General features: G+C 48.8%; 2 protein-coding genes across 5 annotated transcripts; both read left to right on the top strand.

The window, feature by feature from the left end:
* The first annotated feature begins 110 nt into the window (after window positions 1-110).
* TEN1 (TEN1 subunit of CST complex) lies at window positions 111-4,324 on the top strand. 2 transcript variants are annotated; one of them, XM_053995082.1, is made up of 4 exons: window positions 111-136; window positions 1,863-1,965; window positions 2,084-2,241; window positions 3,482-4,324. In XM_053995082.1, the coding sequence occupies exons 2-4, from the start codon at window positions 1,880-1,882 to the stop codon at window positions 3,619-3,621; spliced, it is 384 nt and encodes a 127-aa protein (XP_053851057.1). In that variant the 5' UTR covers window positions 111-136; window positions 1,863-1,879; the 3' UTR covers window positions 3,622-4,324. The 2 variants fall into 2 exon arrangements, with proteins under 2 accessions (XP_053851057.1, XP_053851058.1); XM_053995083.1 differs by lacking the exon at window positions 111-136 and adding an exon at window positions 158-402.
* An 841-nt stretch (window positions 4,325-5,165) lies between these two features.
* On the top strand, window positions 5,166-10,623 carry CDK3 (cyclin dependent kinase 3). Of its 3 annotated transcripts, XM_053995079.1 has the most exons (8): window positions 5,167-5,561; window positions 5,663-5,839; window positions 6,735-6,812; window positions 7,153-7,273; window positions 7,759-7,929; window positions 8,346-8,447; window positions 9,107-9,310; window positions 9,708-10,623. In XM_053995079.1, the coding sequence occupies exons 2-8, from the start codon at window positions 5,712-5,714 to the stop codon at window positions 9,831-9,833; spliced, it is 930 nt and encodes a 309-aa protein (XP_053851054.1). In that variant the 5' UTR covers window positions 5,167-5,561; window positions 5,663-5,711; the 3' UTR covers window positions 9,834-10,623. The 3 variants fall into 3 exon arrangements, with proteins under 3 accessions (XP_053851056.1, XP_053851054.1, XP_053851055.1); XM_053995081.1 differs by lacking the exon at window positions 7,759-7,929 and having other exon boundaries at window positions 5,166-5,561; XM_053995080.1 differs by lacking the exon at window positions 5,167-5,561 and having other exon boundaries at window positions 5,822-5,893.
* The last annotated feature ends 9,513 nt before the right edge of the window (window positions 10,624-20,136 follow it).

The following is a 20,136-nucleotide window of genomic DNA, read 5'->3' as shown; positions in this document are numbered from 1 at the left end:
CACCGATCCCGTCCCGTCCCGTCCCCGCTGCCCGGCCCCGCCCCCGCGTGACGTCACCCCCGCGACGCCACGTGGTTCCTGACCACGTGGGTCCCTCGCCGTGCCCGCCCTTCCCGCGGGAGGCGATGGCGGAGCGGTGAGCGCGCGTTCAGTCGTGCTGGGAGCGGTGCCTTAAATCGCGCTGTGGTGTGCATGGGGCAGCGCTGGGAGAGCGCGGCATCGGCATCGAGTAGTTAATTAAATAAACAGCTCATTAGATGCCGTTAGCGGGCTGCGTTTGTGCACGCGTTAAACACGGCGTTGGATAGTGCTGTGGATCTGCGTATAAAGGGCTGCGCTTGGGGCTGGGCCTGCCTTAAATCTCGCTGCGAGGTCCTGCACTGCAGCTGGCGCATGCATTAGGTAGCACATTGGGTGGGCACAGGGTGTGTGGCGATTGGGGTACGGCTCTTACGACCCAAAAGAGTCCATACGTTAAAAAGTGCATTAAATGCGTACCGAGCATCTTGCATCCGTGGCTGATCCACCTTGCTGCACAGTGTGATTCAGGAGCAAAACCCGAGCAGTACAGGACAGCCTTTGCCCTTTTGGAGGTGCAGAATTGACCCTGCTTTTTGAATGTTAGGTGCGGCGGGGATGCAGGGAGCTGCAGAGGGAGGGGAGGTGGGTTGGGACTCTGCTAGAGGGGTTTTTCAGCGCGCTCTTGGTGTCCGCAGCCTGGCATGGGACTGTGAGGCAGCAGGCTGAGAGAGAGGCGTGTGCAGGGGAGGGGAAAGCCAGGATCGCCCTGGTTTCGGCAGCCTCCCACAGAGTCCTCCATGGGGCATTTTGCAAGGTTGCAACCCCGTGAGCAATGCATGGGGTGGGCAAGGGTCACCAAGCATTAAAGCCACAGCATGTGTGTCACAGCTCAGGACACAGCTCAGTGTCCCCTCTGCTGAGTAATCAGTGTTGGGGGTCCTTGAATGCCCATGGATGGACCCACTTCTCTGAGTGGCAGGACTCCCTGCCTGGGCTGTTGTGCAGCCCTTGGGGTCCCCCACAGAGAGGCAAAAAAAAAAAATTAAGAGAAAAGCAGTAAATGAAGCATGGAAACATTCCAAACACCGGCAACCTGCAAGGGAGAAAATGATGCCAAAAAAAACAGGGCACAGCCAGGAGCCGGGCTATGACACTGACTGGGCAGGATTAGAACTTGGCTGAAGCTGCTTTGCATTCCTGCCTTTCTGTGTGCTCTCTGCTGTGGCTGACTTGCCTGTGCCAGCCCTGCTCTACCACAGGAGCTCCCAAGAGGTCCCACCTGAGCCTTGGCTTGGAATTAATCCTTCTCACTCCTTGCTGTCTACTAAACCATGCCAGACTTCTGACAAAACTCAGCTGGCTTGGATCCAGCTTATTGTTCTCCAGCTGCAGAATCAGACACTGACAGAACTTTTTTATGTTTTTAGTATGAGAACAGGGATCATTCCTTAAATCTTGCTGCATAGTACTCTGTCACCCCAGCAGCTGAGGTTATCCTAGTATCTCAGTCCCTCACACTCTGAACTGCTCAGTCACCTTTCTCCCCACTTCTTGAACCTTTCTCAACTCATCCATAGCTTGGGGGAGACCCAGAGGACCTGCTGAGCTGCCTGTAGTTCATGCGGGGTTGTGTGGGACTGGACAGCTCCTCTTTGTGCCAGGATGCCCTGGGCTTGGCACATGCAGTGAGCCACAACTAGGACTCAGCAGGGAATCTGTGAAGCTCTTGCAGCCCCCTGGATGGTGGAACCTGGGCAAGGAAGGAGTTGAAGGGCAGTATCACTTACAGTTTGGATCAGGTACTGGAGAAGCATGGAGTCAGACCTTTTGCTTTACTGCAGGTCAGCCATTGTGTGAGATGCTGCCAAGTGCTGGTGTCTATTACTTCCCGTGGGAGATCAACAGCTCAGTCCCCGAGGGGAAGACACTGAGGACATTCGGCAGGTGAGAAGGGTACCCTGCTCTCCTTGCAGGCCAGGCCTTTCCTTCACTGACTGAGCACCCCTTTTGGTTTGTAATTGGTTTTCTGCACAGCTGAGCTTCCCAAATTGATCATTCCCAGGTTATGCTGCTATGACCTGGCCCGATCTGAAGCCATTCTCACCACACAGCACAACTCAGCTCAGTACCAGGTCTATGTTGACACCGAGTTTGTGGAGCCATTCCAAGCCCAAGTGGGATCTTCCTACATGGTCCTGGGAGAGGCTGAACACAGGGAAGGTAAATGCTCTGGAAACTGGTGCTCTTTGCTGCTCTTCATGGTACATCAGCTCTTTTGGGGCTCCCTGAGTCACTGAGAGCAGCCTGGACCAAGGCTCCTCTCGTGCAGCTCCTCCATCACACAAGCATGTGATTCAAGGCAGGAGCAGCCTGTCTGTCCCAGCTGACCATGAGAAGAGCCGCCTTTATCTTGGTGAAAATCTGGTCCTCTGGCACAGATTTTTTAGAAACAGGAAGCATTTCAGCCACATTGCTGGGCTTCTGAAACCTATGTTAAAAAGCCTTCTGGCCAGCCACCACACCAACCATCTTAACCCCAAAAGTGGCAGATTGCAACAATACCTCATTGCAAGTGACTGGGTTGGTCTTTGCCATCCTTGAAAGGCTCTAATAATATATTATCCCTGCCCTCAGACATGTGAGGAATGCAGGCAGACTGTCATGCAGGGCACTGTGTTGTCCTTTCCTGGGGTGCCCTGTGTTCCAGCTGCTTGGTGCTTTGTGTGGGGAGTTGATCTGAGCTGGGCCATGGCATGGCGAAGCAAATTCTTTGTTATCTTGGCCACACCTGATAAAAAGCATTTGCATTCATGCTATAGAAGTCCTCAGTGGCATGTGGAAAACCACACTTCACATGGCCTCTAGAGAGTGACCTGCTAAGCCACTGCTGCAAAATCCCTTTAGAAAAATTATTATTTTGGTCATCCCAGCCTAGGAGGGAGTTTGCCCCATTTTGCAGGGGTGGAAGGGAAGTAGACTGAGATGGTGGCTGTGTCACCAAGGCTATGTCACCATGGTTTGGCCCCTTCTGTGCAGCTCCATGTTGCCACTTGAATGCCACCAATGAGCTGTTGGTTGCAGCCAGCTTTGAGTATCTTCTAAGCCCTCTTGTCTGCACAGGGCATTCAGAAATGAGCTCAGACCCATCACTGCTGCTTTTCAGCCAGGGAAAACCAAAGTGCATCCAGCCACAAAGTAGACAGGTGCTGCATGGCAGGCACTGGCACTGTTCCCCAAGTGCAAGGGGAATGCAGTATCAGTCACTAGCATTTTGTAGCCATCAGGGCAGAGGGAAAGCATGTCACTGAATTCAGCTGCTCCTGCTGCTCACATCAGTGGCAGCATGCAGCCAATCTGGTCTCCTGAAGTTCTCAGGCTGTGGTTATTTGCCCAGCTCGAGTCCTATGTTGCCTGAGGGAACTCTGTCTCCAGGCTGCTCTGTCTGTTTTCCTTTCTCCAGAAACCTCCAGTCCTGTGGTAAAAGCACGAATATTGACCTGCGTGGAAGGGATGAATGTGGCCCTGCTGGAACAAGCCATACAGGAGCAGAGGAAATACTTCAATGAGAGACAGGAGCAGAGGGAAAACAGCACATCCTGACAGCAGCTCTGAGACCAGCCACACGCTGGTCCTTGCACGACCATTTGCAACAAATATGTTAAAACTAAATTAGAAGGTGTGTTTGCTGTGGCAAACAGCAAAGTCACTGAGCAGGTAAACAGTTGAAGACTGAGTCAGTGTGTGTGACTGTGGGCTGTCCATTCCTGCCCCAGGTGTCATGACTGAAAACAGCTCTGGGAAGCAGGTTTGTTGTTTGCTTGAAAGGGTGGTTAAGGAAAGGGAACACTTGGGTAACACTGGTTCTTTCATAATGCACGACATGAAGTCAGAAGAGGTCTCTGAATTTGGAGTTAAGCAGCTCACCTTTGGCAGATGGGCGAAAAGGGTATTAGCACAAAGTTCATTAGCCCTGCCTGGCTGCGGGCCCAGGAGTGCCTGTAATGGGGTACCCTGACTCAGTTGCCACACAGGAACATTCCTGGCAAAACACTCACCTATCTGGAGAGACCAAAGAAACAAGAAGAACAAAGAGTCACTATTTTCAGTAGCACCTGCCTCTTCAGGTAGGAAGAACTGGTATCTAAGGGGAGGATTAATTCTAACTCTAAAATAAATATTTGCAGTACCCTGAGTACTTGACTTTCTTCCTTGACACAACTAAGTTTGAGAGACCTTAAATCACTATTTTTGAAGTATCAAAAGATTTTGCTTGAAATTTTTCTAAATAAAGATTAAAAACTAAGCCTGTCTTTTATTGATTAAATCCCTCTTTCTTGCCAAGTCAAATGTGTTAGGCCCTGCACAAACCCTATAGATGACATAAGAAAATTCAGTTTTCTCCTTCCTAAGTACTGGGTGTGTATGGATGTGGCTGGCTTTAAAAAAGTTGTGAGAAAAGGAGATGAAGTTACATCAGAGCCACTCTGGTTGAAGAACATGATGCCAGGCCCACACAGCTGTATTAAACCATTGACATAAGGACAGAACATTGCTAATGTCACATGAGAATCAAATGTTTGTGCAAGGGAGAGAAGACTCTCCTGTACTGTAGAAATCCCCACATTTGGAGTGAGCCATGCCTGTGGTTTGCAGGGGAATGCAGCCATCTCAGCCTTTTCTGCTTGCACTCAAAGATTTTGCGCTGCTGGCTCAGCAATGGGTTAAATCAGCCCTTTTTTAGATCACCTGAAAGTGGGTCTTCCCTGTGGACCTACACAGCTGCAATGTCCATACCCACCCAGAGACATGGAGCCCCCAAGTCCTCCAGATCAAATTCCTTTGCCTCTGCCTTTCCTGGTGCCACAATACATAAGATTATTTTAACCTCGTCTTGTGCCAGCTATCAAGTCAATGATTAATTCCCCCTCAAGGACATCTCCTGAAAGGCTGACTGAGCAGCATAGCCCATGCTGGGGAGGTTCAAGGGACAATTGTGCAAGATAAAATAAAAGGGAAAAAAAAAAACCTACAAAAAAACCCCCGCCCAACAACCCTCCCCAAACAAGCAAACAAACAAACAACCCCCCCAAAAAAACCCCAAAACAAAAAAAAATCCCCAAACAAAAGCCCCCAAAAAACTCCCCACAAAAACCTCCCCCTCCCCCCCATAACCAATCAATTAAAAAGACATTTCTGCTGGGTGTTTGCCCTCAGCATGGCCCAGGGAGCCGTAATTATGAACACAATTACTCCACTGACGCCCAGCACTGTGCAGATGGAGCAGGAGAGCTTCCCCAGGCCCTGTGCAGTTCGTGCTGCTCTTCCTGAGGCCCCAAAGTACATATTTACATCAGTTTTCCTCAATTTTTGGCTGTAGCCAGCACACTGCACAACCTGGGGGACAGAACAACCAACCCTGGGTGGCTCCTGTGTGGCTCTGTCCACCTGAAGCTCCCCAGAGCCCACCAGGCCGCCCTGTCCACTCACAGCTGCCCCAGGCAGGTCGCTGAGGGCTCCCTCAAGGCTGAGGGAGCAGCAAGGTGGGACCCAGACCCCGGCAGCACCTCAGGGAGCACCTGGGGGGCTCAAACGCTTTCCCCACATTCACCTTTTTGTTTCCCGCTTTTTTCCCTCCCCTCAGAGTGCGGCGCCAGCCGCCCCCACTGCCATCGCCAGGCCGAGGCAGCCCCATGGAGGCCATCCAGGCGTCGTTCCAGAAGGTGGAGAAGATTGGGGAGGGCACCTATGGCGTGGTGTACAAGGCTCGCAACAAGCGCACGGGGCAGCTGGTGGCCCTCAAGAAGATCCGCCTGGATGCGTGAGTGGGGCAAAGCCCTGGGCCTGCCATGGCGCCAGCCCTGTGCCCAATATGGTGCGAGAGGCACAAAGAAGCCTGACATGAGGGGAAAAAAGGGGTCTCTAGGATTAAAATAATCTTGTGTATTGTGGCACCAGGAAAGGCAGAGCCAAAGGGAATGTTGTCCGGAGGGCTTGGGGGCTCTGTGTCTCATGGGCATGGCAGCTGTGTGGGAAGATCCCAACATTCAGGTGACCTAAAAAAGGGCTGATTTAACCCACTGCTGAGCCAGCAGCTCAAAATCATGGAATGCGAGTGTTTGGGGCCTGACCTGGCACCACTTGGCCCCGGGTCCATGGCACAGGGCAAGGGGAAGGAGCTGCTGTTTTGTGAGGTAGTATCCCCAGGGCTGTGCTGTGGGGGTGGGCAGGGTCAGCCTCGGCTCTCCAGAGTGGGACTGAGGAGGTAAAAGCTTATTTCTGCTCCCCTGGGTCAGCTCTGAGCTGTGTGCACAGTGAGGGGTGTCTGCCTGGACTGGGAGCCAATATGCTGGGGCTGCACCCCATGGTGGCCCCTCAGTGTGGAGGAGGTGGCTGCCTGAGGGGTGAAGAGCTTTAATTTTCCCCCACCTCCAAAAAGAAAGACCTAGGTAATTAATACATTATTGCTTCTCTAAATACACCCTTAGGTGCTTCCAAACAAGCTCTGCCCCAAGGCACGTCTAGGTCATCCGTTCCCTCTCCTTGCCCACAACTCCATTTCCCCCTGCCTCACCCCAGCCCACCCCAGCCACTGCTCCACCCCAAACTCAAATGCTCGCTTGGGGTACAGTGGAAGAAGGAAGGGACACAGAGCTCACTTGGGCTGTGGGATCCCCCTGGGTTATGGGGTGCAGTACAGTCTGTCTCTGCCACAGGGAGTCAGAGGGTGTCCCCAGCACTGCGATCCGAGAAATCTCACTGCTGAAGGAGCTGAAGCACCCTAACATAGTCAGGTAAGACCTGGATGCACTCTTTCCACCAGCTCATCCGTGAGCTCCTGCTCCGGGAGCAGGCAACAAGCAGGTTTTTCTGTCCTTCCCCAACTGCATAGGCAGGACCAAAATACACAGGAAATGCAGCAATCCCTTAAACTTCCCTGGAATTCAGGGACCCTCATGGGTCTGCCACTTCACCAACACACTGCTGTTGCACCATACTAGATTCTGCCCTTAAACTGCCCCTCTCTTCTCCAAAGGACCAACAGAGCAGAGGCATGTGTGGGAGGAGGGATGTTTGGGTATTTGCATAGGTTTGGAGCAGATATTGAAGGGAGGGCCTGTACTTCTTTTACAGGCTCCTGGATGTCATACACAGCCAGAAGAAGCTCTATATGGTATTTGAGTATCTGAATCAGGACCTGAAGAAGTACATGGACTCATGCCAAGCTGGAGAGCTTCCTTTAAGCTTGGTCAAGGTACAGCGTGGAAGGAATGCCAACAGGCAGGGCAGACAGCATGTCCCTGCTGCCTTCTGCTGGGCAGAGTCATCTCAGAGATGCTCAGACTGGGCCTGGAAATGGTTCCTCAGCCTCCCAGATCTCAAACATTTCAGCAGGGAAACCCTCATGGCACTATTGCTCAGAAATGTTTATTTCCAAGCAGTTTCCAGGTTCTCCAGCCTATCTCACTGCAGAACAAAGGAGGCATCTGTTGCTAATTGCCTTTGTAGACAGTAATGGGTGGAAGAGGCTGACAGTGCCTGGACCAGAGTCTCTCTGTCCCCACGTGGTGTGGCAGCAGTTTGTGTGTATCTCTGAGTAGTGGCCCATAAGCCTGATGTTGCACTTTAACAAGGGCTTTCTTCCCATTCAGATCTAGGAGAGATCCAAAGTGCGTTGGTTCAATCCAGAGTTCAAAGTGTTTTCATCATGGCCTTATCTGAAATCTCTTCTCTCCTTAGAACTACCTTTTCCAGCTGCTGCAGGGTGTGAGCTTCTGCCACTCGCACAGGGTCATCCACAGGGACTTGAAGCCACAGAACTTGCTCATTAACGAAGCAGGAGCAATCAAGCTGGCTGATTTTGGACTGGCAAGAGCTTTCGGGGTCCCCCTACGCACATACACTCATGAGGTAGTGTCGAAGCTTCCTGAGTGGGGTACAAAATCCAGAGTGGGTGAAGAGCAGCAGCAGAAGTTGCTCATCCATAACAAAGGCATAGCAATGCCAGGAATGTGCTCTTAACCTCACCTGCAGCTAAAGGACCTCCATGTCCCCACAAGGTGTGCTGACTGTCTCTACTGGAGCCAGGCTGCCAGCTGGGCTCCCACCTTCTCTCCACAGGGTACACTTAATTGTTCCAGAGTGTGTTGTTGAAGAGTGTTCTGTTAATCCCAACCTTGCAGACACTAAAGCATCTGTAAATTCAGCAAGGCCTTAGCATGCTCTGATTTGTACAGTCACTGCATTACAGCTGAGAAGGGAGGGTCCCACACCTCTGGTTTCATCCAGGGAAACCAGACACAGCCTATTTGTTGGTTCCTTTCCAGGTGGTGACTCTGTGGTACCGAGCCCCTGAGATACTGCTGGGATGCAGATACTACTCGACCCCTGTGGATATCTGGAGCATCGGCTGCATCTTTGCAGAAATGGTAGGATGGGTTTAAATAATCTCTTTCATGAGCCAGAGGAGGCAGCTGCAGTGGGAAGGAGGGATGAGATGCAGACCATCTGGGATACTGTGTTCCCACCCTGTCCTGGGGTGTGCTTTATTGAAGGTCCACCCTAAGAGTTATCTGGTCCTTATCTCAGAAGGAAATCTACCACCCTGGGGGCCTGGCAGAAGGCTGCAGTTCCAAGTACCTTGGAACATGATGCTTCTCCTTGCAAAAAGGAAAACTTCAGCCTTATTGCTGCAGCATTTTGACCCTGGGAGGAGATTACTCTCTTCCAGATGTCCCCATGGTGGGCTGCAGAGAACAAGCACTCTCATAGTATGGCAGAATGGATCTCCTAGGGGTCCATACTCCCCTTGGAAGAGCTGTGGTTAGCCCTGCAGTATAATAGCACTTTTCCTCATTCCCAAAGTCCCTGAGCTGCAGAGCAGGTAGGAGAGAGCTAGCCAAGAGTGGGAGCAAGCAGTCAGACACCTGTGATGCTCCCAGCCACTGCCTGGCAGAATCACTGCATTGCAACTGCCCTGGTCTGTGCAATAGTTTGCACCTGCTGGGACAAAGGGTTGCTTGCAGCAGGAAATAGGGCACACAACTGATGGAAAAGTGGGAACTGCCTTTTTATTTTCTTCCCCCAGATGACCAGGAAGGCCCTGTTTCCAGGGGACTCTGAGATCGATCAGCTCTTCCAGATCTTTCGCATCCTGGGCACTCCCACCGAGGTGACCTGGCCTGGTGTGACCCAGCTCCCTGACTACAAGGGCAGCTTTCCCCGGTGGCCACGGAAGGAGATGAAGGACATTGTTCCAAACTTAGATCGAGATGGAAGAGACTTACTGATGGTGAGTGAGGGCTCAGAACAGGGCCTGGGGATAGACAGGACATTTTCAAACTGGGCAAGGAATAGGGATATTTGAGATTTAATTACCTGGAAGTGTAGCTGACCTGGGTTGAAAGCTCACCTCTGACATTGCAGAAGCACCAAATCATGGAATAGGGCTCAGTCTTACTCTGAAGAAGGACTGTCATTGCAGGTTCCTCTAGGAACCACTGCATTGGGAGTCAAGGAACTCTTCTAACATAATCCCCAGAGTAACTTCAGTTGTGGGTGACTCCTGAAGCCCAGAGGAGGAAAAAGGCAGGACCAACATCTGCAACTGGGCCCAGCTGTGTGCAGGTGCAATTAATCAATCACCCAGTTTTTAACATCCTAAATCTACTGAATTTTTCTCTTGGCAGCAATTGCTCCTGTATGATCCCAGCAAGCGCATCTCAGCCAAAGCAGCCCTCACCCACCAGTACTTCCTCTGCAGAAACTCTGGGAGCCCTGAACAGCGACCTGTGCTGCAGAGAGACTACAGATGAGAGGACAAAGCTCTTCCCAAGCTCTTGCACCTCCAGGTAGCACTGGAGATGTCATCTGGGGCACTTAGCAGGGGCCTGGCTGGAACCCAGGGTCTTGCTTCTGCTGAGGAGCCTGGAAGGGGACATTCTTGGCATTTAGAGACTTTCAGTCTGTTGCTGGGGGAAAGTTTGGGTTACAGCCAGGAGAGCTGTTTTGAAGAGGTCATGTGCAAAAGGTCAGGGTAATTTATCAGCATAAAGCACTGAGATGTAGAGAAGAGAGCATTTCTCCACAGTTTGTCCTTCCACTAGTAAGCTAAGGTGACACATAATGATTTTTGTCTCCAGCACTGGAGCATCCCCAGATCTGTTGGTGGCAGTTGGTGGCACCAGGGAAGGGGGGCACTTCTCTGCTCAGTCCTTTGCTTCTGTTATCAGCCAGGCTTCTCAGCACTAAAAAAGCTGTTTAGTCTGAGCTGTTTAACAGAGCTGACATCCTGCTCCTTCACAAGCTGAAGAGCACTATCAGGTGTCTTAGTTCGTGCCTTAGCTGGGACCAAGAAGCCAGATGATCCAGTTAGCAAAAAGCAGATCCAGTTAGCATAAAGCACTTGCTGCATATGACTGGAAACAGGGAGCAGCTAAACCACTGGCTTTCCATCATCATTCCAGATGTAATGCTGTTTCCTTTGCTTTATTGCCTTGGAAAGGTTTTTGCTGTTCAAATGTTTGGGAGATTGTCTCTGACTCTTGGTGTGGTGTTGACATCTTAATTTCTTTTTCTTCAGTATAAAATAAATACTTGTCATTTGTTCAGAAACCTTGGTGTTCATTGTTTGGCTAACCCATCTGGCTGGTAACGCAGGACAGCCTGGCTAGTTCTTTTTTCCACAGAGCCTTTCTCCCTTCCTCATCTCCTGCACTCTTTCTTTTATCCTTTCCAGCTCAAATCCTTGGCAGGTGCAGAGATGTGCTCTCAGTCCTGTTGTGGAACTGGTACCAAAAGCGTTAATCCAATTTCTGCTGTGTCTGTGTACTTTTAGCAAAGAAACAGGGTATGCAGGAGCTGCTTTCTCATCAAGGACAAAAGGAAGATAAGGGGAAGACATCTGCCTTAGGAATGCAGCTATAGCCAAAACAAGATTATAGAAAAAATGGAACCCGGGAACACGGGGAAGGTTTTATGGTAATGAACAATTATAATACACACACGGTGACTGCATATAAGCAACGCACTTGTAGTGAATTGTGTGCGCGCCAGGCGGAGCTTATCCCCCGTGCACCAGGCCTGTGATAACTTCTTAATGCTACTTGGGGGTTAAGGGGTTTTATTCTACCCCACTTTTCGGTGAATTTCGGTGACAGTTATTGGCCACCCAGATAGGAGCTCACCTCTGAGCCTCGACGGATCTGCAGTCGACAAATCTCCAGCCAGCACCGAGGGGTTCTCGGGGAGAACCTCGGCCTCAGACCGTCAGGGCTCGAGGCAAGATCCCTGGGGTGAGTAAAGGCATAATTTAAATTGTTTATCTTGGGGTTATTGACGAGGGGTACAAATCCCCTCACAGAGTTATTGGTGAGGGGTTTGAGTCACCCAACAGGGGTTAAGTCCCTGGGAAAGCTCACTGTCGGGGGCTTTGAGTCCCCCAGGACTACTGGGGCTTCCAGTCCCTTCCAAGGGGTTCCCCTGGAGCAGGAAACTTAAAGCAGTGTTGTAGCTGACCGAGGAGAAAAAAAAACCAGGCTCATAACACCGGAGCCAAAACATTGCTGTACCCACTTTTGTGGTGGAGTTTGCTTAGATACTCTGAATTCTTTTTGGTCTCTGGCGGTGTGCGTGTGAGTGGGTTGTGTGTTGATTTCAGTTTGCCGGCCTGTAAAATCAACACTGGGACGCCTGTGCTAAAGCTCGTTAGCTGGAAGAGTGTTGAAACTTAACTGACTGTTGGGCTTTCGAAGCAATCGGGGGGTGTGTGCTATCGATTATTGATTTATTTTCTGTGTGCGCCGCTGAAATCTCATTTGTGGACGGGAAGCGCCCTCTCGTGCCAGTGCGCGCCGGATTCCCGGCGCGAGTGGGAGCAGGCGGGCGGGCAGGGGCACCCCCAGTTGCAGCTCCGCCGTTCCCTTGCCGTCATCTTGGCTCAGAGAGGAGAAGGAGAAGAGAAGAAACTCAACAGACCCGCACAGCAGCCCGAGCTCGGCCTCGGCCCGGCGGGCTCTCGCCTGCTCCAGCGCCAGCCGCCTGGGCAGCGTCACCCTCCCGCTGCAGCCCAGAAACAACCGCGGGGACTCCCCGCGCCCAGGTAATCGCTGTATTCGCTTTCCAGCCGTTGTTATAGACTTGTATTGCTGAGTATGGGGGCGGTCTGTTCTAAAACTAGAGTGGGAAATGATATCCCGAATTCTCCGTTGAAATGTGTATTGAACCACTGGGAAAAGATAGGGGGAGGCTCGCTACTAAAATCCAAACTAATCCAATATTGTAACCATTGGTGGCCACTGTATAAACTGGACAATCAGGCGAAGTGGCCAGAGAACGGCACCTTAGATTATCACACCATGTTACAGCTGAGGCTGTTTTGTAGAAGAGAGGAGAAGTGGAATGAGATGCCTTATGTAGATCTGTTCTTTACTTTAAGAGACCACCTGGAATTGCAAAGGGGCTGCCTACCCAGACTGTCAAACCCTCTCATGTTAGCTTTTGGAAAGGAAGGGGAAAAGGATAGGAGATCGAAGCAATGTTGCTCCTCTTGTAGTATTGGGCACCACTGTTTGAAATGCCACAGCCAATCGGAGGAGGATGATGTAGAAATGATAGAGGCACCAGATGCAGGAGACAGGGGCATAGAGAATTGGGGTGTCCCTGGTAAGGGGGAAGCACAAGGAGGGGATGAGCAGTCACGGGGGAAGCAAGAGTTAATTTCAAGTCCAGTGGTAGGGAGAACCCAGGGTGAACAGGAGGTGAAAACACAAGAGGCAAGGGAGCAGGGAGTGAGAAAGCAGGAGATAGGGGAGCAGGGTGTGAGAAAGCAGGAGGCAGAGGAGCAGGGGTTGAAAAAGCAGGAGGGAAGGGAGCAGGGGGTGAAGGAGCAGGGTGTGAGAAAGCAGGAGGAAAGGGAGCAGGGTGTGAGAAAGCAGGAGGAAAGGGAGCAGGGTGTGAGAAAGCAGGAGGAAAGGGAGCAGGGTGTGAGAAAGCAGGAGGCAGAGGAGCAGGGGTTGAAAAAGCAGGAGGGAAGGGACCAGGGGGTGAGCAAGCAGGAGACAGAGGAGCAGGGGGTGAGAAAGCAGGAGGGAGGGGAGCAGGGGGTGAGAAAGCAAGAGGTAGGGGAGCAGGGGGTGAGAAAGCAGGAGATAGGTGAGCAGGGGGTGAGAAAGCAGGAGGTAGGAGAGGAGAGGGTGAGAAAGCAGGAGGGAGGGGAGCAGGGGGTGAGAAAGCTGGAGGGGGATAAGCAGGAGGCCAAAGCTCAGCTCTGGGCAGGGGTGGGATCTCACAGCCTGATAGTGGTGAAGGTACCTTTCTCCCCAGTTGATCTCGAGGCATGGATGAGACTGGCAGGGCCCTACAGAGAAGATCCGGAGAGAGTATCTAGAGTATTTGAAACCATTCTCAAGACCCAGAACCCGGACTGGGGGGTTATACAAGTTCTATTAGATACCCTATTAGACTCCACAGAAAGAGAGATAGTACTCAGGACTGCTAGGAAAGAGGTGGACAGGATAGGTACAGCAGGTGCATTACCAGGAACTGTGGAAGAGCATTTTCCCTCCCAGGACCCCCATTGGGACCCTAACACAAAGGAGGGGAAGGTTTTTCTGGGACAATATCAACAGTGGATATTATTTGGCTTTAGACATGCAGTGCCAAAGGCAATCAATTGGTCTAAACTTTATGAGGTGAAACAAGAACCGCACGAGACTCCAACTGCATTTGTGGAACGCCTAAGGGCAACTGCCAGGAGACACACTAATATTGATCCAGCAAAACCAGAGGAAGCTGTACAGCTGGCTTCCATTTTCATAGGGAACTCAGCACCGGATATTAGAAAGAAGTTGCAAAAGCTGGAGGGAGCAGAGTCTCGTGACCTGAGAGAACTATTACAAGTGGCCTGGATAGCTTTTAATAATAGGGGAGAAGAGGAAGAAAACAAGATCCGGGAGAGAGAAAAGGAGAAGGAGCAGAAAGAAAAGAGACGCGAGATTGAGTGGGAGGAGAGAAAAAAGAAATGGGAAATGGAAAGGGAGGAGAGAGAAAAGAAACGGGAGGTGGAAAGAAAAAACCGAGAGAGATGTAGGGATGCAATGCTCAGCGCAGCCCTGCAGAGGGCGCTGTTTAACCGCAGGACGGAGCGGGGCCGTGCCCGCGCGGCGCTGCAGCCCAATCAGTGTGCGTATTGCCGGGGGCTGGGGCACTGGAAACGGGAATGCCCCAAGAACCTGAAAGGGCGCAAGCCAACCGAGCTAACCCTCCACCAGGAGTGACGGAACCGCGACCGAGAACCCCAGCTGAGCCCCTGGTTACAACAGAGCTGGGGGAGAGGGAAAACTGACTTTCTAATAGACACTGGGGCTACTTATTCGGTATTAAATACAAATCATGGAAAATTAAACCAAGGAACTGTAAATATTGTTGGTGCAACAGGGAAAGAGGAAAAACAAACATTCTTTAACCCTATTACTTTAAATTTGGCAAACGGTGGATAACACACCAATTTTTATATATGCCTGAATGTCCAGTTCCTCTGTTAGGAAGAGACCTGCTAAGTAAATTGGAGGCACGGATTTTGTTTAAACATGGAGACATGCAATTGTTGGTGCCCAAGACTAAAGCCATCGAGGCAAGGACTTTTATGTTGCAGGGAACACTGGAACCAGACAATTCTGGAGGAATACCAGAAATAACAGAAAATGCAGTAAAACACTCTTGACTTGGACCAGTGGAACTCTAGGCCATTCCCAACAAGCTCAGCCTGTAAGTGTTACCCTAAAACCTGGATGAAAACCAGTAAAGCAGAAACAATGTCCTTTAAAGTTAGTATATAGGATGGGAATTGAGAGTCTAATAGAAAATTTCAGGGAGTTTGGATTATTGATAGAATGTAAGTCAGAACACTCCCATTTTGCCAGTTAAAAAACCTGGGATAAATAAGTACAGGTTGGTACAGGACCTATGAGCAATCAATCAAATATTTCAGGATATCCACCCTGTTCTAGCCAGTCCCTTTACCCTGTTAACATCCCTTACAGAATATCACCAATGGTTTACAGGGATAGGTTTGGAGGATGCCTTCTTTTGCATACCTCTTGATAAGCAAAGCCAGGGCATTTTTGCCTTTGAATGGGAAAATCCTCAAACTGGTGGGAAGACTCAGCTTACCTGGATTGTGTTACCACAAAGATTTAGAAATAGTTCAATGATTTTTGGGAACCAACTGGCAAAAGAATTAGAGACCTGGAAAAAGGAGAACCCTGAAGGGTTGGTCCTGCACTATGTTGATGATATCTTGCTAATGAAAAGTGCATGGAATTGACTATCAGTCTTCTAAATTTCCTAGGCCAAGGAGGTTACAAAGTATTTTGGGAAAAAGCTTAAATCATGAGGCAGGAAGTTACCTACCTAGGGTTTGAAATAATACCAGGACAGTGGAAATTGGGAACGGACAGAAGAGAGGCCATCTGCCAAGTACCCTAACCTGCAATTGCCTGAGATTTAACAGCATTCCTGGCCGTGGCTGGATGGTGAAGATTGTGGGTTTTAAATTATGGACTTCTGGTCAAATCATTGAGCTTTTAAAGGAGGCCCCCGAAGGACCTTTGATTTGGACTCCTGAGGGTGAACACGTGTTCTGTAACCTAAGGATGGCCCTGGTGTCTGCACCCGCCTTAGGACTTCCAGACTTAACAAAGCCCTTTGAGCTTTTTGGGCAGGAATGACAGCACCTTGTCCTCGGAGTTCTGGCTCAGAAGGTGGCAGACTTCAAGAGTTCTGTGGGGTGCTTTTCAAAACAACTGGACAAGGTCAACCAGGGATAGCCCCAATGCCTGCAAGCTGTGGCAGTGACTGTTCTCCTCATCCTAGAGGCCAGGAAATTGACTTTGGGACAAAAGATAGTAGTGCACACTTCACACACCATAACCACTGTGTTTTGCCAAAAAGGGGAGCATTGGTTTCCCCAAGCTGTATGCTGAAATACCAGACTGTTCTAGTGGAGCAAGAAGATGTGGAGTTGAAAGTAACCACAGTGGTAAATCCAGCCCAAGTCCTGAACATCCCGATGCAAGGAGAAGAGCAGCTGACCCTCGATTGCCTACACACAGTTGAGCAAGTTTATGTAAGCTGACCAGACCTACAAGATGCACCAAGTGAAGATCCAGAGTTCTGTACAGAAGGAAGTGGCTTGGTGCAAGATGGAAAATAAAAAGCTGGCTATGCCATGGTAACACCAGCCAAGGTAATAGAAGCTGCACCACTGCCCATGGAAACCTCAGCACAAAAAGCAGAGCTAATAGCGCTCTGAAGCGCCCTGGAATTGGCAGCAGGAGGAAGAGTAAACATATGGACTGACTTGAAATATGCTTTTAGAGTTGTTCATGCCCATGGAACCATAAGGAAGGAAAGAGGTCTATTAACAGCACAGGGATCTCTGATCAATATACACAACAAATATTGTCCTTCCTTGATGCCACCCAGTTGCCCAGAGAAGTATCTGTACTACAGTGTGGGGAGTCCCAAATTCTTGTAGGAAACAGACTTTCAGATAAATCTGCACAAGAGGTTGCACAACAAGGCATCCTGGCTTTAATACCTAAGAAAGCTGTTTCACTCCCAGAAGTTAGCCCTGGGTACAGCCAGGCAGATTTAAAATTAAAAGCCCAGATTAGAGAGGGTGGATGGCTGGTAACACCCAGCAACCAGATCATAATCCCACCCCAAGTGATGTTGCAAATTGTCAAGGAGAAATACCAGCAAACCCACTGGGGAATCAGTGCTATGGTGACTGGTCCAAGGACTGAGATACCAGTGTCCCTATGACAAAAAGTATCAAGTCTGTTACAGAAAAATGCCCGATATGTCTTAAAAATAATCCTTTGAATTCAAAAAGACTGCCCCCATGGATCACTAATAGAGGAAACAACCCCAGGGATTACTGGCAAATTGTTTTTCCTGAGCTACCACACCAACAATACCAGTATCTCCTGGTATTATTTATTGGACACCTTTTCCAGGTGGCCAGAAGTTTTCCCCTGCTGCACCAACAAGGCAAGGAAAGTCACCAAGGTACTCCTGAAAGAGATCATACCCAGGTTAGGAGTTCCTATTGGGATGTCATCTGATAGGGGACCCCATTTTGTATCCAAAGTGTTACAGCAACTTGGTAAGCAGTTGGGTATAAGTTGGGATTTACATACTCCATGGAGACTGCAATCTAGCAGAAGGGTTGAGTGAATGGATCAAACTTTAAAGAGACAGATTGGCAAAATGTGTCAGGAAGCTTTCTGAAAATGGCCACAGGTGTTACCACCAGGCTTGCTATGAGTTAGAGTACAGCCCCAAACTAACCTGAAGGTGAGCCTATATGAATTGATGTTTGGGAGATCATATTCTGCTGCAACTTTCTCTGGATCTGAGGAACAAATTGGGAATTGGGAAATAGAACAATATTTAATTTTATTAGGGAAACCCTTGAATGAATGAAAAATATTTGTCATTCTCTCAGAACCTCTTACCCTAGACACCCCAGTTCACTCATTTCAGCCTGGGGATCACATACACATCCAGATCTGGAAACCTGAGTCACTTCAGGAGCAGTGGAAAGGACCTTCTCTGGTTCTGTTGACTACAAGACCAGCTGTGAAAGTGAAAGGAATTAACCCCTGGATACATTGCTCCCAAATTAAGAGGACTCCTGACTCAGACTGAATCGTGGAAGACACCGGACCCTTGCAGCTGAAAATGTGGAAGACATCTGTAAACGAGCAGCAAAATGTATAGACTAATATTTATGGGAATTATTTTATCTTTAGGTGGAGAGAAAAGAATTTTAAATTATTTTAAAATTAATTTAAAATTTTAATTTTTAAAAAAAAGATAATTTAAAATTATCGTAACATTTTTCTGGAGAAAATTTGGAGAAAATTTAATATTGAAGAAAATTTATTTTGAAAGAAAATTAAGAAGAAAATTTAATATTGACTTAAATCCAAGGGTTTGGTAAGATGCACAATCTGTCCAGCATTACAGCCTGCCTCCCTCTCCGCAGTTCAGCAGGGGAACCTATTCCTTGGGGAATTATCCCTATAAATCTGTCAATGGTGATTCAATATGATAATCTGACATTACAAAACAGAATGCCCTTAGATCTATTGCTGGTCAAAGAACAAGGGGGTTATGTATATTTAAAAATGGATAGAGAACGTTGTTGTGTACACATCCCAAATGTAACAGAACATCTCCAAAGACCACAAAACATGGGCAGTTGCTGAGGATAGCAAAGCTATCCTGAAACTAATTCGTTCAATGAAATTCATCAAGGAATAATGTGAAGGTCCCTGAAAGGAAGGCTGGTTGGAATACTGGAAACCATCCTAACTGTAATTGTAGTTGTAATAATTATCAGCACTGCTATTGATTTGATGTTTGCAAAATGATCAGTCATAATCTTGTGGGAATATAGGTGACTACAGATAGAAATCAAATTGGAAGTTATCAAATGGCCTTAAGGAATTTGAGATGTTTCAAAGGGGGGAATTGACACCAAAAGGGTTAATCCAATTTCTGCTGTGCCTTTGTACTTTTAGCAAAAAGAAATGGGGTATGCAGGAGCTGCTTTTTCAGCAAGGACTTATTGAATTCTGAAAACATCTGGCTTAGGAATGCAGCTACAGCCAAAACAAGGCTATAAAAAAACCTGAACCTGGGAGCATGGGGAGGGTTTTATGGTAATGGGCACTTACAATATGCATGTGGTGATTGTATATAAGCAATGCACTTGTAGAGAATCGTGTGCACGTTAGGTGGAGTTTATTCTGTAATAAATGATGCCTCTTCTTAACACTACATTGGTGTTAAGGAGTTTTATTTTACTCGGTTTTCAGTGAATTTCAGTGACAGAAGAAGGGGCTGATGGTTCTGCAGCCCACTGATGTCTCAGTGTGGGGTTGCTTTCTATTAGACGTTGCCACACACCATTTCAGAGTTATGTTCTATTTATTTAAATACTCAAAAGTCAGATCTAATTTACAGAAGCCAAACCTCTGCACTCCTGTTTTTCATGCAGGTGCACACATGTGCTCTCCTAGTAACCGCAATCAAAAAAAAAAAAAAAAAAAAAAAAAAAAAAAAAAAAAAAACCAAACAATTTCAGCACAACTTGACAGCTGTGCTCTTGCATCTCATGGCCTCTGTGTGGTGACAGCCAGCTTGGAGCCACATATTTGTGGATGAATCCAAGGAAAGATGGATGAATTCTGCTGTGGGAATCATTTCCCTGCCTTTGCATACATGTTGTAAAGTCAATGCTCCACTGTTTGCTCTATGCAAACAATGCTCATGTTGTACCAGACAAACTGTTTGCAGAAGAGCTTCCTTTTTGTTTTGTTTTTAAAAGATCTGCAGTAAAAAAATAAATACCAAGGACATTCATCCAGTCCAGAAACATAAATAAAACACTAGAGCAAACCTAGCCCAAAAATTGAAGCAGCTGACTTAACTTCAAACGCTTCTTACCAACTCCACTGCCAGCAAAGGGAACAAAAAGCAGCTGTGTTGAAATAACTGCTCTGGGAAAACCACAGTGCAGCACCATCACCCTGTGCCTGGGAAGGGAGGAAAAGTTCTACCTGGCTCCTTCTGAGCGACTCACAACCCTGCCAGACAGCAAGGCTCTGGGGAAAGCCCCATGGCTGAGTGGTGCTTCCTATGGACACATCAGGGCATGACATGAGCTACTTTCTGCAGATTAGGGGCGCTTGGCAGCAAACAAAAGGATTTTTAGTGTGTCTTTCAGACTAGACTAAACTGCTGAGCCACGTAATCATCTCTTAACAACTTCACCCAACCCCAGGTAAATCCCTCCCGCCATGCAGTTAGGGAGCACTTTGTCCAAAATTATTAACTGCCTGCCTAATTACCAGAACTCCAAGTCTCGTAGTTACAGAGCACTCCCCCAAGCCATTATTCACCCCAGAGCAGGGTGAGGAAGGCTGGCAGCAAACTCACCTGCTGGGCACCTGATTGATGCTCCTGCTTTCAGCCAGCGGAGGGGAACAAAGCCAAGGCACAGCAAGGCTGCTCCCAGCAGCTTTGAAGAGCTGTGACCCAAGG

Source organism: Vidua macroura, chromosome 19 (genome assembly GCF_024509145.1).
Source record: "Vidua macroura isolate BioBank_ID:100142 chromosome 19, ASM2450914v1, whole genome shotgun sequence".
NCBI lineage: Eukaryota > Metazoa > Chordata > Aves > Passeriformes > Viduidae > Vidua > Vidua macroura.
This window is presented reverse-complemented; position numbering and strand designations above follow the sequence as displayed.

What these genes read in the sequence shown, in the direction of transcription:
- TEN1 (XM_053995082.1), top strand. Translation starts at nt 1,880, where the DNA reads ATGCTGCCAAGTGCTGGTGTCTATTACTTCCCGTGGGAGATCAACAGC. An exon ending in ACACTGAGGACATTCGGCAG is followed by an intron (nt 1,966 to 2,083) that starts GTGAGAAGGGTA and finishes GATCATTCCCAG; the next exon opens with GTTATGCTGCTATGACCTGG. An exon ending in AGAGGCTGAACACAGGGAAG is followed by an intron (nt 2,242 to 3,481) that starts GTAAATGCTCTG and finishes TCCTTTCTCCAG; the next exon opens with AAACCTCCAGTCCTGTGGTA.
- CDK3 (XM_053995079.1), top strand. Translation starts at nt 5,712, where the DNA reads ATGGAGGCCATCCAGGCGTCGTTCCAGAAGGTGGAGAAGATTGGGGAG. An exon ending in AAGAAGATCCGCCTGGATGC is followed by an intron (nt 5,840 to 6,734) that starts GTGAGTGGGGCA and finishes TCTCTGCCACAG; the next exon opens with GGAGTCAGAGGGTGTCCCCA. An exon ending in TTCCTTTAAGCTTGGTCAAG is followed by an intron (nt 7,274 to 7,758) that starts GTACAGCGTGGA and finishes TTCTCTCCTTAG; the next exon opens with AACTACCTTTTCCAGCTGCT.